The sequence below is a fragment of the Exophiala viscosa genome (assembly GCF_022695815.1).
Source record: "Exophiala viscosa unplaced genomic scaffold EDD37scaffold_4, whole genome shotgun sequence".
NCBI classification, from domain to species: Eukaryota; Fungi; Ascomycota; class Eurotiomycetes; order Chaetothyriales; family Herpotrichiellaceae; genus Exophiala; species Exophiala viscosa.
This window is the reverse complement of record NW_026944356.1, coordinates 1,749,764-1,766,421: the sequence shown is the minus strand read 5'-3', so window position 1 is coordinate 1,766,421 and position 16,658 is coordinate 1,749,764. Positions and strand designations below refer to the sequence as shown.

The window sequence follows — 16,658 nt, the reverse complement described above, 5'->3', positions numbered from 1 at the left end:
GGCCGCGCAGGACTGGAAAGCTCGAGTATGGGCTGACAAAATGGCTAGGATGAGTGTATGGAGTTGCGAAGACGTAGGGCAAATAGGTATGGTGAAGGAAGAGAGAAGAGAAACAAGTCAGGCTATCAGGCAGGAAATGGACGACTTTTGAAGGAAGTGAGTAACCACCATCCCGACACGAAGTATTCGCCGAGTTGAGGCGGTGCAGACATAGTGATTGGTTCATTAAGTCGGGCCTCTGCATTAGTGACTAGTCTAGCAAGATTGATTTGTGCCTGACATGATTTTCGACCTTGACCACGCCTTGATCGCGAGGGTAAGCGTTGTCAGACAAAATACTTCTTCATCGTCAAGTTGTAGGCCACATCGATGGTAGGCCACATGGATCTAAACCTCTTGGATTGAGGCTGAAGGACAATCACAGTCGTCATTGCTGCAACTCTTCTACAAGTAGCAACATCCTCTACAACATGCATCGTATTGGACATCGCCGAGGGACTTGCGCTACATGGAGAGAAGCGATGCACCAGTACTATGGCTCCAAGTCCGGCGATCTGTGTCCATGCTGTGATAAAAGCCTCGAAGATTCGGCCACAGCACTCTTCTTCCAACGAGCTAACTGATTATCTGCAATGATTTTGAAGATTCTTGTTACATATCATGGGCATAGAGACTGATGATAGGCCCGCTATAAGCGTCGTCAAGCCTGAGCAAGCCAGTCTAAAATTTCCTTTGTTCTTTCCTTGATATTGTTCTCCCGACACAAAGACAACACCACACTTTTCGAAGACTTTTGCTGCCACTGACCTCCACATCGGTACTCATGAGCAGTCACCATGGCATCGTGCATAACACCATGTGCGAAGAAGGCCGTCCTTAGCTCCCGATGGGCATTGACACCACACATGACCAAAGGTAAGAAAGTACTCACAAGACCCCATAGACGCCTCGGAGCAAATTATCATGTCCAGTCTAATAAAGACCATACTACAATTCCAAGAACAGCAATCAAAGAATAGACAATGACCACGCCTCTCATCAAAGCAGCCTATATATCCCATCACCACCAACCACCATCCTTTCCACTCATCACCTCATTCACGAGTCCTCCAACGAATCACTCAACATGAAGCTCATCACAAGCATCGCCATCCTGGTCCTCGCCCTCAGCGCGTCCAGCGAGCCCATTCCGCAACCCTCCAGCAGCGAAAGCCACCATTCGTTCTCACTATCTCCTGAAATGCTCTCCTCCCTCCAGGAAATGCACCACTCTCACATGGCGACAACACTCCCAAGCCACACGACTGGGGAGTCTGAAATTGCGCATGTCACGCCGAGTAAGTCCTTCACCAAACACACTCATTCCACACACTCTACACTTCACGTCACCCGAGAACCAGAAGCGACCGACGCTGCGCCCTTCAAATGAGAGTGCAAAGAAATGCAAATCCAAAAAGCCAAAGACATCCACCACGAAAAAACACCGCGGGGCCACTCTGCGATGCAAACGTCCCCGGCGTAGAATGGAGTCCTAATGAGGACTGGGATTGACAATTTGACAATCAAGACTGATATTTCAGCAGTAGTTCTACATGTACACCAGCTCATGCTCTAGTCGTAGTCGACCAGTAGTCCTGTACAAAGCCACATGAGACATAGTCCAGCACTGATAGCTCACATGAACTCAATCTCATCGTCGTCATCATCTTGCACGACCTTTTCTTTCCCTTTTCCTTTTTCAGTCCCATTACCACTAGTGCCACTGTCCTCACGCAAATGCGTATCATCGATGAGGTCAGCAACATCATCAATCTCCCCCAGCACCCGCCCATTTTCTTTCACACTGCCTCTCGACCGTTCTCTCTCCCGTTCTGCGATTTGATTCTTTACCCACGAAGCTTTCCTGCTCGCGGCCGTGATCTTGACTTTTCCGTTTTCGACGTCTAGATTCGCACCCATCTTCTCCAGCGCCTCTTTAGTCACTGTATCAGTCGGCGCGACTTCTCGTGCTTCCAGACTCGAAACGAGTGCTTGATTCTCCGGGTTGGACTCGAGTAAGAACTTCAGACACATGACGGCGTGCTCTTTGATGTACGGGTTGCATGCTGTTCACACCAGTCAATCAACGTCCAATCCATAGATAGCCTTTGACTTACCATCGTACTGTGTGCAACTCAATATCGTCTCGACACCGCCGTACTCCCGTATCTGATTCTGCACTGTCGGCGACTTCCATACTAGACTTGACAGCACCAGAACAATCAATTTCTTGAGGTTGCGCCATTCAAAGTCCGCAGGCTCCTCCGTTACTGCTGGCGGGGGCGAAGGATTCGAAGGTGGTGGTAGCGACTCAGACTCAACGTTTTGGTCTGCGGGTTGCTGCGTCACGGGATCAAGTGCCGCCGCATCATACGGTCTCTCAACAGCGACGGGAGCGGCAGTTGTCGAGGTGGCAGATTCTGGTTCGATCGCCGTCGTGCCATTTGTCGCCGCGTTTGCCGTTGCTGGTGGCATGGACTTGGTGAGCGGCACTTTGGCAATACTATTGTCAAGTTCCTTGATCAATGTCACCAAATCATATACAATTTCCCATTGCACGAGCAGACGTTTCCAGTCATTGTTCTCCGTCAAAACCGCAAAGAACTCCAGGAATTGGTAAACGCCTTCATAAACGCGTTCCATGTCCCAGAGATTGAGCGGGAAGTCCTCAGCCAGGGCAAGGCCAGCTCTTATCTGACCCTGCAAGTAAATAAGAGCGCATGTCTCGGGTATGATATTGCCGCGGAAGACAATGAAGATATACCGCACTGTCAACACGTCGACTCTGCTCAACGGCGCAGGGACCCGTGGTTTGGGTGGAGGTTGCTCGTTCGAGTCCTGCGAGGCCGAAGCAGGACTGTATTTGGCCCGGAAAATGTGCGTGAGGATCTTGATGACCACAGCTTGTGCAGGAGAGATGATATCTTTCGGCTGCCCAAAGTCGGAATAGGCATGAGACATCAATCCGTTCTTGAGAATGGCCTCCATGATCTGGACCATCATTTTGAAGTAGAATTCGTCGTCAGGCAAATCCCAGGCCGCAATGAATATCAACAGTTCTCGCAGCACATTGCGTCCTGCTTCTTGTGCCAGGAGGATATGACACCGAACGGCCTGCATGTTCTTCACGCCTTGCCGTTCGCCGTTCTTCGAACCAAAATTGTCCACAATACCGGCCTGTATAATCATCGGAAGAGCCTCGATTTCCGTTGGCCCTAAAACGAGAGGGACGTCGGTGAGCAGACCTCTCTCCTGATCGCCTGAACCGCGGTAGTCCTCATCGTCGTCTTCTTCCTCTTCCATGCTGTCTTCGACGCTGTCCATTAAGTCGTCATCATACTCGCCCTCAGGATTGCCATCCTCGTCATAAATTTGGTCGCCATTTTCATCCACAATAGGTGCCGACTCATGTAAGCGTGCCATAAGTTCGTCCTTGGCTTCCTGTAACGTCGCTGCCGCGGATTGTGCCGTTCTGGACATCTTCAGATCCTCTTCGGCGAGGTCTTGTCCAGATTCAGTGAGGTCACTGTATGTGCCCAAGTCTGGCAGTCGGCTGGGGTGTGTTGAATGGGCCTGGCCATTAGCTTTGGTACCATTGGTGACTGGGTGACTTCCATTTTGTTCGATTTGTTTGGGAATCGCTGTTGCAGTAGAGTCTGGACCAACTGGCATATGAGCACGCAAATCCGCCCCAACTTTGAGCAAAGCATCTGGGTTGCTGTCCAGTTGACTGGCACTCATACCAGAGAGAGTCTCCATGTCGGCTCGAATCTTGTCCATAAGCACTCTTGCCGCTTCCTGTGTCTTTTCATCCGGTTCTTTGTTCGTGCTCATCATGTCGAACAGGGCGTGCACGTCATCCACATTGTATGCCAATTCGCCATTCGACCCTTGCTGATCATGGGAGGCCAACTTTTCTGCAGCAGATTGAATCCTGTCTTCTCGCGACGCAGTAGCTTCGTTATTGACCCCGTCTTCCATTTCAGGCTCTTGAACAATATTACCTTCATTTCCATGCGTCTGAGATTGACCGAATAGATCCAGCCAGAGTACCAGTTTCCGCTGCTCGTTGTGCATTATGAAGTTGTGTAGGAATTGTAGACATGTTATCAGCAGTCTTTTGTACAGATTGACCACCTTCTGCCACCTCTCCTCGTTTCTCGGGTTCGCCTCGCCATCATATCCTCTTGCTGTGACCCGAACACACACATCGATCAATTTGAGAATCTGTTGATCGAAACTCTTTTCTGCAGCCAAGTTCTGAGCCTTTTTGGTCGTCGCCAGGAGGTTACGCGCAATAGTGCAAAGGTCATTTAGCCGCTCGATATCCTTGACCAGTGAAAGGTAATGCGCTGCGATCAACTCCGAACTGCTTCCATTGTAACTCGAGGCAGGAGGATTTTTCCAGGCAAAGGATTGTTGTTCAAGGGCTGGAATGGCCACACTGAGGACTCGAGTAAGTCCCTCCCATACTCGGGGATTGAACCCTAGCGCGGACCGTACATCGCTCTCCTGATGGGACTTATATAGAATTTGTTTCCCGCATCTCAAGAGGTGATCGAGTCTCTTATCATCTATTAAGCCTCTGTTTTCGTAGTGGGTTTGCGTGCCGGTTAGGACAATCTGAAGCAGTGTTGATGCGCTCATGCTGATACAGTCTGAAACACATAGTCATCGCCCTGAGTATGTTTCCGCCGTGAGTTTGCTCGTGTAAGATTCTCTCCGCAGTTTACTCGACGGCTGGAGTGAAAGGCCAGACCAAACCAAAAGAATCGTCAGACCTTCCTACGGAATGAGTATTATTGCACGGGAGTGATTCACCGTACAAAATGTACTCCGCAAGGGGTCCGGTGCTTCACTGGACCTTGTGCGCACAGTGGAATGAATTCACACCGGCTTGTATGTTGTGGGTTTTTCACAAAAGTTACATGCTATCTAACATAGACCCTGGGCTGCAGACCACAGGTAGACGGAGAATCCAACTGAAATGCGGCGACATTCGCGCGGCAAGCAGCTAGCTGCGAGCCCCTACAACTGGCCTCACGATGCTTCACTCAGTCCAAAAACAACAGCTCTGGTCATCATTGACATGCAGCGAGACTGTAAGTGACACAGATAAGCCAGACAATGTCACTAATGGACGATAGTCTGCGAAGAGGGAGGATATTTTGATTGCCAGGGTTATAATATTCGCGCGACCCAAGACATTATACCTTTTGTGTGGATAGTTCTGGATCACGTCCGAACATACGCAGAATACCCAGTATTCTTCACACGAGAAGGTTCGTACAGCGCCATCATTCCACAGGGTTTGGCTGACCATGTTGTAGGCCACAGTCCTGATCTTTCCACGCTATCAAGTAGGGAAAAGTTTCGATCACGGAACAACCCGCGCCATCTGGGTATTGGTGATACTGGACCACTAGGCAGGTTTCTTATTCGAGGCGAACCTGGACATGATATTGTTCCCGACCTGAAGCCCATTCCCGGCGAAGTCGTGATTGACAAACCAGGAAGAGGAGCTTTTGCTCACACGGATTTCGAGCATCACCTCCGTCTTCGCGGTATCAAAAACCTCATTCTGGTAGGGGTCACAACGGATGTTTGCGTTTCCACCACCATGCGGGAAGCAAACGATCGTGGGTTCGATTGCCTCGTACTGGAAGACGCTACGGCAGCAGCAACTCCAGAATTGCATCGTTACGCATTGGAATCCATCAAGATGGAAGGTGGCATCTTCGGTGCTGTAGCGAAATGCACCTCGTTATTCCATCCCTTTTGAGAACCCGGTAGAAGTCGAGCGATCAGGCTGACGATCATGTCCCCAGAGTACACAGAGATCGCTCCAGTGTGCACTCCAACGGACGGGTTGCGCGGTGACTGTTCGCGTCTACATCTGCCTGAACGTATTTCCAGAAGCACTTCTCCGATCCTGTCTTGGTGCACCGTTTGACCTGGTGGCTGTCTTTCCGGGCCCCCGGGACTTCTTATCACCAGGCTCGAAGGTGATGACTTTATCGCCAGCAGTGCCGCCAAAACCATGACCGCGCTTTGTGCGCTGATGTGGCTGCAAGTTTTCTGCTCGTGTGCCGAACGAGCGATCGATAGGGGCCCGAACAGTCGAGTTCTTTCCAGAAGATGAGACCTGCATCCGCATCTGTCCACCCTTCTGTTTCTTGGCAGGCTTTCGTTTGTAATCTGCGGTGGAAACTCGATCTGTCGTTCTGTATCTGCCTGTGATCTCTTCCTCTGATGTGTCATCATCATCATCCGAGCGAGGGACTTCGTCGATTGCTTCCTCTTCAACTGCCGTGAGTCCTTTCTCACGATCCAGATTCGAAGCTGGCGCGGCTTTAGTACTTGGGTTGAGCTGCTGGAACTCCCTAGAGGTTTCGTCCACGGCAAAGTCCTCGTCCTGAAACAGTTTTGCAAACCGTGAATCCGCAAGCAAGCCCTTTTCTTCGGGCTCAGTAACTTCAACGGCAGCTTTCTCGTCACCACCTTGAGCCAGGACCCTTTGGGCACGGCGCTGCTCATTCTTCTCCTCACGATCGAGGATCCTCTCCACCATTTTGCGATTGACCTTCGCGGTAACCTTCTTCTTTCCACGAATCCTGCTCTCGCGTTCCTTGTCAATCTTCTCCTGAACCCTCTTGGCTCTTTCCTCTTCCCAACTTGAGGGATTAGCAATAAGTCTAGCCTCTTCATACAATCCTTGGGCGACAAAAAATCCATGCATATATGGTCGAAGTAGGTTGGTCTTTCCGACAAGGTGGTCCAAATTGAGCATACGAAGTTGCGAGGAGGTGAGGAATTTGTAGTTGTCGTAGATCTCGCCGACTTTCGTCCGTGAGAAAGCCTGAGGGTCATTGGGATCATCTGCCATCTCTTCGACGACGTTGTCTAAGAATGAGCACCATTTCGGCGCTGGACCAAGTTGAGGTATGAAGAAAGAATGCTGCTGTCGACCTTCGTTTGCTGTCAAGAACATACCGCTGTCTTTACACCATGCCACGCAGTTGATGTCGACAGCTGGTTCAACAGATGTCCAGGGCGTTCCATCTCGCTCATCCCATAGCTTGAGGATTCGACGGTCAGCCGAGGCGATTTTGGGTTCGGAGACTGATGCTCGCGTGGCGCTTGAGGGTGTGAGGTACTCAAGGTAGATGATGGGATAGCCATATCCTTGATCTTTCTTTAATACTGGCACAGGAGATCGTAAGTCATAGAGGTAGATCAGCCCAGAAGATGTACCAACGGCAGTACTGATGCCTGATTTGTGGAAAGTAAGAGCTGTAACCTCGGGACGCCCTTCGAGGTCGGCAGGCGTGGCCAGCGTAGCCACCCGCGCCCTTGATCTCGTATCCCAGTATTCCACCGTCCCCTGCGAGGTACCAAAAGCGATGAGGTTGTGACTGGCTTCGGCTACAGCTGCCACATTGACGCTGCCAGCACCAATGCCGCCTTGCAAAGCGCCACCAGTGTCATCGCCGCCTACGTCCACCTCAAATGCATTCATGAACCGCCCCAACTCTAGATTTATGCGAAACGCCTCTCCCATCCCGTTGCTGTTAGTCCCGACAGCAGGGACAAGTAGTTCGGTGCTGCTCCTGTCATAAACGAGATCGCGACCGTATCGCGGTATCCGCAGAGAATCATGACAGCCTCCGGGAGTGTGGAATTCGATCGACCGGTCTTCCTGCAGATGTACGGATTTTGAATAGTCGGATGAGAGGAAAAGGAAGGTTTTGTTCAAAGTGTTCGTATGCCTCGTGAAAGAAAGGGATAGATTAGGTAGATAATGTGTATGGAGCTGGGGCTTGTAGGTGCCAGTGCTCATGGCCCATTCGCCGTCTTCGCTGATGCGAACGCATTGACTGGCTTCTTCGAACTCGAAGTCTTGGAGCAGCTCGACTCGGTTCGCATATTCTGGATCTTTTTTGCGCTTCTGACTCTGTGAGAGCCAGTCAGGAAGACTCCGCGACGTCGACGAGCCCGAGACCGTGTAGACTGGCACGGCACTATTGGTAAGCCTCATCATTCGAACTCGCCTGAGGCAGACTATGCAGACATAGTAGAGCGGCGACACAGCCTATTGAGGCTCAAAGTGCCTGGTACCTTGGTCAGCTAAAGGCTACAAGGGAATGAAAAGTCGTCGGAGTTTGTAACATATTACCTGGTGGTGGCCCTCCAGTCCGAAAGACTTCAAGAAATTTTGGCGGCGCAGGCAAATCATGGCCGATGTTTACCCGGCGGGATTGCGTAGCGTATCACGTGCAGTGGCTGAGATCGGACTTGAGTTGATTTCTCCGCCGTGTCCTTTCATCTCGAACCTCGACCTCGTCTCTCTTCAAAATTGAACAATTTGACTTTTTCATATAGCAGAGCTGGCCTCCCTTCCTGTCCTAGGCTCTATCTCATATACTGGCATCACGTCCGTGGCCTCAGTCGTCCACGCGATCATACATCAAATTACGGCCGCTCTCCACCAAGATTTCGTCGGCTGAACGCGTGGTGTTAGACATCCTACTGAAGCATCGAGTGCAGCTCCAGAATTCAGTCTGCAAGATTGTTCTTCAAAGGAACTATAACGCCAAACGTGAAATGCACCAAATCGATTGCTGGCCTTTCCCTCGGTGCTTAAATCAGCACTTGATTTTGATTCCGCCAAATGGTTGACGGAATGGCCAATTCCTTGGACTTTCCATACAACTGTTCTACCAATGTTTACACTCTTGTGCGATTCAACTGACCATCCTTCTACACTTTACTGACTCTCGATGCAGAATGATTTCGGCGAGATAGCATACATAGTATGTACAGTGGCTACGCCACCTACGCATGACCCGTCAGCATTTGTCTCGACCCCAGAAAACACTCTTGCACGACTTCGAAAGACAGAACGGCAATTTCGAGAGGCTTCTATACTGGCTGCTCTTGATGTCGAGGCTCGCCAGCTGTTTACCTTCTACAAAAAGGTCGACATCGCAAATGCGAAAGATCAGAAGACCCTACTAACCAAATTCGGCTTCGTCCTCCGCAGCAATACCTGTACCATCGCCTACAAGACAGCTGCTCGCCTTCCGGATTTGATGAAACCTGAACAAGCTAAGCTTTACCGACTCTTTTCAACGGCAATAATCTCCAGCATCAAGCTCTTTCCTACTGGCGATTCGGCTCTTCAGGCTTTTGGGCCGAATCTTTACATGGTTGAGCAATGTCCAGCAGGCTCGGAGGACGAAGTATTAGCTTCGCCAAAACGATGGGACCTTCATCGAATTGACTTACAGATCATTCCCAGCGGGCATATAATTTTGACCATTGCCAAGGAGAGGAAACAGTCATTTCGTCAAGCACTTGACCTCGAACATGACCTGCAACTGGCGGAACATGCCACATCTGGCAACACTCCTGTATATCTCGCGCCTGTTGGTCGCGTTGCCCGTTTCGTTGGGTCACCAAATGGTTACGAAGTCAAATCGGGCCCTTCTGATAATCAAAACTCTGACGCTCGCTGGGAACTGTGGAGGGAACTTCTGCCAACATGGATGAAGACGAGTCTAAACAACACCGTCCAGGTCGAAGACAATTTCTGGATTGAGGCGCAGATTGCTGTCCAGGAAATTGAGCGAGCTTCTACAGACGACGAAAGCAAAAGCGTTTCGTCTGTCAACAGTGCCAATAATGCGTCAATATCTTGGCGTACTATCTTCTGGCCAGCGAATTTGTGCTTTCTGTTGGAAAGTAAGGAGCCTCCTGCGCTGGAAGTCTTCGGTGACAACCATGATCCTATGAAGTTCATTCAGGAGTGGGTCGCTGGTGTGGCCCAGGAACGAACAGGTGACGGTCAACGTCAGCACGAATTGATGAATGTGGCCGAAGAAGACGACGAACCATTGTTTGCCGAGAATGGGACCTTCGATGACCCAGAACCATTCCAACCATCTGGCCCACCAGCTTTCCCAGGAAATCAATCAATCTATCCCACGCCACCGGATGTCGTTATGACTCATCCCACACCAGGCATCGCTTCCGTCGAGGTGATGGGAATGACGCCAGCAAACTTGCCTGGAGCACAGTCGGACACAGTACAGCAACTTGATGAGGAAATGCACGATGTTCAGGAGGCACATACAAGTAGTGAGCTGCGAGCATATTATGAAGAAGATTTGTTCGAAGAAAGGCCTGACGATCAATTTGGCCGAGAAGATACGGCTGATGAACCTAACTGGGATTTCTTTGACCAATCTGGCATGGAGACGAAACCGATAACGACAACCGACTCAAATCCACCCAACGGACGATCGCGGCAGGACGATACCGCCGTAAGCCACGTTACTTATCAAACCCCGCAGGAAAACGGTGTCCAAAGCACGCCAGTACCCAGCGGAAGACCTGCACCTGAAATGCATGACGCACCTCTGCTTATGGAATCACCCAGGGTGCTTAATGCTAGTCATGCGGTCTCTCCGCCACGGATGGCGAAGTCAAAGACCGAGGTACCCGTCAAGTCGGAGCAACAACATGATGCATTCGCTCAAACTAACCCGTCTGGAGGGGACAATGATCGGAAAGACAGACCCAACGGGTCAAACACACATCGCCGCTATGGTATCTACAATGGTGTGTATCCTCCAGCTGAAACCAAACGGGACGATAGATATGCTGCGAACGGAGAATTTTGGTTCGACCCGAACAAAACAACACTGCAATCTAGTCGCGATGCACACAAGTTGACGGCAGAGGTGAATAGGCCGCAGTCAAGCTCGAATGAAAGTGATACCTCAATGGAGAGTGCCAGTGGATCAGAAGAGTGCAGTCCGACTCTGAATGAACCACCAAGAGCCTTACGACCGTGGAACGAATACCACCCACAATCCCCATCGGTCACGACGCATCATGGTGAATTGGAAAGAACGTCAGTCAGACAAGAAATACAGGAACTGCTCGGTCTACTGAAGCCGCGTTCGACGCAGCCTCCACCTATTATTCTATCTGAGACGCAAAACACTGTCACCAGCCTTGCCCAATTGACTGGTGAAAGGTTCTCGCAGGTTGCCAACATTTTGGTCGACCAGTACTCCCAAACTTCTTTGATCTCCCACAGACAGAGAGACCCAAACAACGAAGGTACAAGTGATGCTCGTACCGAGGTTGTTGCTGATCTCAGTGGCATAAACAGCTCTACAAATGCGTCAACATTAGCTCAACTTGTCAGCTTGAAAGCCGATCACACCAAGATCCGAGGCCGCATCACGAACCTCCAACCAGATCAGATATGCATACGACGTGGCGACCAGCGTCTACTTGCTTCTATATCCATACTGCCGTTCTGGAATACGTTGAATCTGCAGCCCGAGAATGGCAGCAAAGACGTCATTGCCTTTTGCGTGCATCCCGCTGGTGAGGATGTCGCCGACGGGTGCTCGAACCTCCTACAGAGGATGTCAGACACGTACAATTCGTGCCTCCTCGGATCACATGCTATCGGTCTGCTCAAGGGTGTGACCAGTACTGGACTCGTTGCGTGGGATGCCAAGTCAACATCTAGTATGTCGCAAATCTGTCAGAAGGTTGGGACTGCAATCGGAGCGGCGGATAACTTGAGCGGTACAGCACTTGTCTACATGGTCAGCCAAGACGACAGTCCCGCTTCATATGTGGAAGTGTGTCAAGCATTTCATGGGCTGTTCGAATCGTTCGCGGCCACTGCAGACAAGCGCCACATCTCTGACATCGCCTTGCAAGTTGTTCCTCGCTGTTTCGTGGCAAGTGCTGAGTCGCTGGTCGTGCCGGATCAATTTGCATACATCAAGCTCGCCATAGAGGTTTACAACCGGCTTCCTCCTCCTGAGGCGAAAGGATCACCAGCCGCATGCGACACGGCCATTGTCCTGTCGAAAGTGGAAAACAATGTACACCTCCAACTTGCATCAGCATATGGATCGCCTCTCTCTGAACATGGCGTTATCCTTCACGTCGCGTACGCTATCACTGCTGATAATAGATGGATAACAGCGGCTTGGACAGACGAGCTCGGACAAGTTGCACTCACTATGTCCTACTGTACAAGGAGAGGTGGTTCGGCGAAGAAAAGAAATCGACGGGAGATTTTCAGAGAGATGTGGCATGTATCTCATGACCTGGCGAGCAAGCATCGAGGGCGCTGGAGGCTGGCTATCGTCAAGCACGGATATCTCGATGCAACAGAACCTTCGGACTGGTACGATGTCTTTGGGAGCTCCACACCAGCTCAGCAACGATGTTTGCCTTTGATCCTCACTGTCCAACTCGACCCCGTGTATCGAATTTTTGGACAGCTTCATCAAGGAAAAGTGGGACAGTCAGGATTGCAAAATGTTTATGGGACTCCTGCGTCCACACCGCAGGGTGGTATCACCTCGCCTGATCAATTGATGCCCGCCACTCCTACACCGGGCGGCACTTCCGTGATGAATGCCTCCACGCCGCCCGAACCTGGTATTGATCCCAATGTTGATGGCGATCTCAGTCTCGTCAACCCGGCAGAAGAGAGCTGGGGCATCATTCTACCGTATGGGGTCAACCAGTCGAAAAACATGGCAGAGCTATTACCTGCCGGAGTTACTGGACTCTTGGTCAAGCGTCGAGGAGCGAAGGTTGAGGATGGCCATCTTTCGATCGAGGTCAGTCTCCTTGACTGTACTGTGCATGTAGGGCCAGATACGTCAAAAGAGCCCTACCCAGATGAGTTGCTGGAGGACGTGATCAGGCAATACCGCGGCTTGCTGACTTTGGGTGTCACGAGGGGCTGTATTGATCCGCTCACCGAATGTCTTCCATGGCATATCGCGACAGTGATCTGGGGATGTCGCGCTTTAGGGTCGGTCATGTAAGTGACGGGCTGTAAGTATATTTCCCAGTAATCTATCTGGGATCTTCCTAGCAGTTGCTAGCAGCGTTTACATAATTGCATAAACAACTGATGACTTGATATGAATGTACAACTGAAGCCCGTCGCCATCCTGTCGAGTACTTGCGTCGTCCGCCAGTTTTCACCTCCTTGACATGAGAGGACCCTAGTATGCTGACATGGCCACGTGCATTGCACCTCCGAAGGCCGCTAGCCGTAGCGAGTCCGACAGCGGGAGATGAGCATGGACAGGGAACAGCCCCGCGTGCCAGTGGACCACGACTTTACTTTTGATAGTGACGTCGACGTGTCACCAGACTCGCTATCAACACCAGCCATTCTGAACCCGAAGATATAGTGCTTGAGACTTGGAAACAAGTGACAGGCAACCTCAGTCCTGCTCCTTCTTACCATATCAAGGTGTTTTGAATTGGTCAAGTGCGCTGAAGACCGCCAAAGAAGTACCTGCCCCTCAGACCAATTACTTCCAAACAAAATTCCCCCTTCCGTCAAACAAATCATGTCAGTAATTGACCGACCCATCCATATGCGATTGGACCTAACACCATGACAGCATCGTAGTACGAACCTCCTCCTCCATCTTACTCTATCGCGATGGCGGCTCCCAATCTCCCGATCCGAACCAAGACCATGTCAACTGACTCCGACGACGAGGGTGCGCCAGCCGGTGACCCTTCCAGCACGGCCGGGCTGTTGAGCGAGCGCTTACAGGCTTGGAAGCATATGTGTAAATACCTCGAAGCCTACATTGCGGCCGTTGCCAAAGACCAGGGTGGTCGGGCCAAGGATCAAGAGAAGATCATCAAGACAATCTCGAGCCCTCTAAAGGAAGGCCATCACTTCGACACTGCTCTTGGTGGTATCACAGGCTTGTTCGAGAACCTCCGTTCGAATACTCAAGCGCAAACAAATCTTTATGTTGAAACGTCCAAGAACCTTACTGGGTCGGTCCTTCCTATTCTCGAACGTCTTCATCAGGAAATCAAGAACAAGAGCAAGGAATTGGCAAATGGAGCCGGCAAAGGATCTAAAGCAGTCGATGCTGCGCGTGTTGCGACACAGAAGCATATCGATCTCCTAGAAAAGTCCGCGGCCACATTTGACTCAAGCGGGAGTAGCAGACTCTCTGCGCACCATGATCCATATGTGTTGAAGCGACAATCCTTGCATCGACTCAATAAGCAGCTGCTCGAGGAAAACAGCAACCGACAAGACTTGGTCGCCGTTCAAAACTCATTTAAACAATTTGAGGCCCATCTCATCACGACCATACAGTCCGCATTGAACTCGTACAACCAGTTCATGAGCAACCAAGCCGATCGACAGAAAGCCATGTACAACGACATTGCCGGTACTGCAAGCGTTATGCCTCTCGATTTCGAGTGGGCTGGTTTCGTCGCGCGCAACCAAAATGTCCTCGTCAATCCAAATACTCCTGCAAGAACGATGGACGGTGTTTCCTTTCCGAATGACAGCCATCGTTCCACCAAACCGTTGATCGAGGGAACGTTGGAGCGTAAACCTCGTGGCGGCATGGGTGCAATTCGTGGCTATACCAGTGGTTACTATGCTGTGACGCCAGCAGGATTCTTACATGAATATAAGGACAGCGAGAACTTTCACAAGGACCCTACGCCAGAACATTCCTTGTACCTCCCGGACTGTGTCATTGGAGCAGTCGACGGCACACAATTCGCGATCAAAGGCAAGGACTCGTCAGGGAGCAAGGTTGGACAAAAAATGGCCCTAACCTCCAATTACCAATTCAAGGCACACGCGGATCGCGATGCCCAGCAGTGGCACACCATCATTGCCAGTTTTGCCAATGGAGGAGGTAGTGTTCCTACCAGTCCTGGTGAGAGCCGAAATGTCTTCCCCATCAATACCAACATGGACGCACAAAGCCAGCGTGTACCAAGCGGACCAACCAGTACAGGGTCGCCTCAAAGTGCAAGGACACAGACTCCCACCACCGCGACATCCGACTTTGGTGCTGCCCCAAATTACGGGGCTCCTGCCACGGGTACACTGGAAGAGCGTAGATATGTCGAGCCACAAGCAGACAAGCCACTGTCTCATGAAGGATTGGAAAGACAAGCTGGCCACAAGCCTTAGAATGGTCCTAGATTATCTGGTCATGAATACTGTCTTCACATGCAACAGGTTTTAGCGGTTGTCACCAATACCCATGGGTTTTGTTACTGTCAATAGTTTAGCTTTGTACCGTTTCGAACGACTAATTCCGTTCCCTCGCTGTCGTCTATTGAGAAGCCCACGAGTCCACTCTTCGGCGGTATGAACTGTCTCAACCCGACTCCGGCCTCTTTGAGCACGCGCCGAGTTGCATCGTCCATGTTGTATCCCTGACTGTAAACAACCTCCTTGACGCCCACCTGCGCGATTTTCACGGAGCAGGTCAAGCAAGGACACGTATCGCAGTACAAGACACTTCCCTCACGAATTCGTTCGCGGCCAGCCTCGAGGAGAGCATTCTCTTCCGCGTGAAGACATAGGCACGTCGACAATGCGGATCCGCCTGATGAGGCGCTGTTACACCGCGCACAACCTCCTTCGTTACAATTCGTCAGATTGCGCGGTGTGCCGTTGTACCCTGTACTAATGATCCGGGCGTTGTGCACTAGGACGCACCCGACGCGGCGTTTCATGCAATTTGAGCGTTGGGATGCCAGGGAAGCGAGGGTCATGAAGTAGGCGTCCCACGTTGGGCGAAGACGTATGGGACTGGGGAGGTCGAGGGTTGCGAGGAAAGAGTGGTACGCCTCGAGAGTGGGGTGGGCGTTGAGGATCTGTACGTGGGAACGGGCGAGGAGGTGGATTGTTCCTGTCGCGCTAGCTGTGCTTGCGGGAGGAGAGTTGGTGGTTGATTGTGTTGATGAAGAAGCGAGACTTCGTGAGCCATAGAGTTGGAGGTCGTTATGATATATGAAGACTTCGAGGGGCAGGGGGGTGAGGGACCGGCGACGACAGCGCTCACAGAAGCGTTGATACCGTACACCAACTGGTGCATCGACGTTGAGTAACAAGAAGAACGGTCGTCTTAAGAGTAATTCGAGGGTAGCTTCGTCGTAGATGTCTGTCAGAACCCAGTGTTCGCGCCAACGCTTGGTGACGAACTCGAGGAGACTGTCGACGTCGGGGAATGTGAGGCCTCGTGTGCCCTTTTGATCTGTCACGCTTGGGAGGAATTGTGCTCGAGCCTCTTCTGACGTGCCGTTGGAGTCGGCACTGGAGTGGTTGGGAAGAGGTTGTAGTTGTGATGGTGTTGGGAGGTGAAGACGTAGAAAGCCGTGGTGTTGGACTAGGTATTCTGCTGTGGTGTGTTTGCCGGAGCAGATTGAGCCGGTGATGCCGATTAGCATGATTACGGCTCTTATCAACCTTCAAGAATGGCTGAGTTCTAGCACTGCTTTGTGGTTTGTTCCATATAGGTGCCGAATGGCCGATTTGATGCTGGTTCCTCGGTCTTTCAACTGCTTTGAACACTGTTTTGAACCGCCACTGATAGATGCTCTTCACGCTTATTCGTGAGATAGTCACTGGACAGTCGATGTCGGTATGGCTGGTCGGCTGGACTCGCTCTTCACATGCAAACTCGATATCAGGTGGACGCGTCTCTTTTACGCGTAAAGTGGTCATTTGGCAGATAACAAAGGTCAAATGACACCAACCACGAACCTCGACCGGG

General features: G+C 51.1%; 7 protein-coding genes across 7 annotated transcripts; 4 read left to right on the top strand and 3 right to left on the bottom strand.

The window, feature by feature from the left end:
• Positions 1-820: 820 nt before the first annotated feature.
• Positions 821-1,527, top strand: EDD37DRAFT_629322 (uncharacterized protein). Its single transcript, XM_062816503.1, has one exon. It carries the CDS (start codon positions 1,127-1,129, stop codon positions 1,427-1,429), a length of 303 nt encoding a protein of 100 aa, XP_062671209.1. The 5' UTR covers positions 821-1,126; the 3' UTR covers positions 1,430-1,527.
• On the bottom strand, positions 1,528-4,856 carry EDD37DRAFT_629320 (spinocerebellar ataxia type 10 protein domain-containing protein). The gene is made up of 2 exons (XM_062816502.1): positions 2,157-4,856; positions 1,528-2,105 (listed from the first exon to the last, which is right to left on the bottom strand). Exons 1-2 carry the CDS (start codon positions 4,684-4,686, stop codon positions 1,675-1,677), a joined length of 2,961 nt encoding a protein of 986 aa, XP_062671208.1. The 5' UTR covers positions 4,687-4,856; the 3' UTR covers positions 1,528-1,674.
• Positions 4,857-4,931: 75 nt separating this feature from the next.
• EDD37DRAFT_680540 (isochorismatase) lies at positions 4,932-5,821 on the top strand (the record flags this gene model as incomplete). Its single annotated transcript, XM_062819725.1, has 3 exons — positions 4,932-5,141; positions 5,187-5,321; positions 5,370-5,821. The coding sequence occupies exons 1-3, from the start codon at positions 5,027-5,029 to the stop codon at positions 5,819-5,821; spliced, it is 702 nt and encodes a 233-aa protein (XP_062671207.1). The 5' UTR covers positions 4,932-5,026.
• Positions 5,822-5,929: 108 nt separating this feature from the next.
• EDD37DRAFT_563787 (WD40-repeat-containing domain protein) lies at positions 5,930-8,077 on the bottom strand (the record flags this gene model as incomplete). The annotated part of the gene is made up of 1 exon (XM_062813976.1): positions 5,930-8,077. One exon carries the CDS (start codon positions 8,075-8,077, stop codon positions 5,930-5,932), a length of 2,148 nt encoding a protein of 715 aa, XP_062671206.1.
• Positions 8,078-8,722: 645 nt separating this feature from the next.
• EDD37DRAFT_649642 (mediator complex subunit 13 C-terminal-domain-containing protein) lies at positions 8,723-12,914 on the top strand (the record flags this gene model as incomplete). The annotated part of the gene is made up of 2 exons (XM_062818154.1): positions 8,723-8,776; positions 8,826-12,914. The coding sequence occupies 2 exons, from the start codon at positions 8,723-8,725 to the stop codon at positions 12,912-12,914; spliced, it is 4,143 nt and encodes a 1,380-aa protein (XP_062671205.1).
• A 316-nt stretch (positions 12,915-13,230) lies between these two features.
• On the top strand, positions 13,231-15,112 carry EDD37DRAFT_382540 (uncharacterized protein). The gene has a single exon (XM_062812130.1). The coding sequence runs from the start codon at positions 13,547-13,549 to the stop codon at positions 15,065-15,067; it is 1,521 nt and encodes a 506-aa protein (XP_062671204.1). The 5' UTR covers positions 13,231-13,546; the 3' UTR covers positions 15,068-15,112.
• On the bottom strand, positions 14,974-16,636 carry EDD37DRAFT_382536 (dCMP deaminase). The gene has a single exon (XM_062812129.1). It carries the CDS (start codon positions 16,330-16,332, stop codon positions 15,157-15,159), a length of 1,176 nt encoding a protein of 391 aa, XP_062671203.1. The 5' UTR covers positions 16,333-16,636; the 3' UTR covers positions 14,974-15,156.
• Positions 16,637-16,658: the final 22 nt, after the last annotated feature.

What these genes read in the sequence shown, in the direction of transcription:
- EDD37DRAFT_382536 (XM_062812129.1), bottom strand. Translation starts at nt 16,332, where the DNA reads ATGCTAATCGGCATCACCGGCTCAATCTGCTCCGGCAAACACACCACA.
- EDD37DRAFT_629320 (XM_062816502.1), bottom strand. Translation starts at nt 4,686, where the DNA reads ATGAGCGCATCAACACTGCTTCAGATTGTCCTAACCGGCACGCAAACC. An exon ending in GAGTTGCACACAGTACGATG is followed by an intron (nt 2,106 to 2,156) that starts GTAAGTCAAAGG and finishes TGGTGTGAACAG; the next exon opens with CATGCAACCCGTACATCAAA.
- EDD37DRAFT_382540 (XM_062812130.1), top strand. Translation starts at nt 13,547, where the DNA reads ATGGCGGCTCCCAATCTCCCGATCCGAACCAAGACCATGTCAACTGAC.
- EDD37DRAFT_629322 (XM_062816503.1), top strand. Translation starts at nt 1,127, where the DNA reads ATGAAGCTCATCACAAGCATCGCCATCCTGGTCCTCGCCCTCAGCGCG.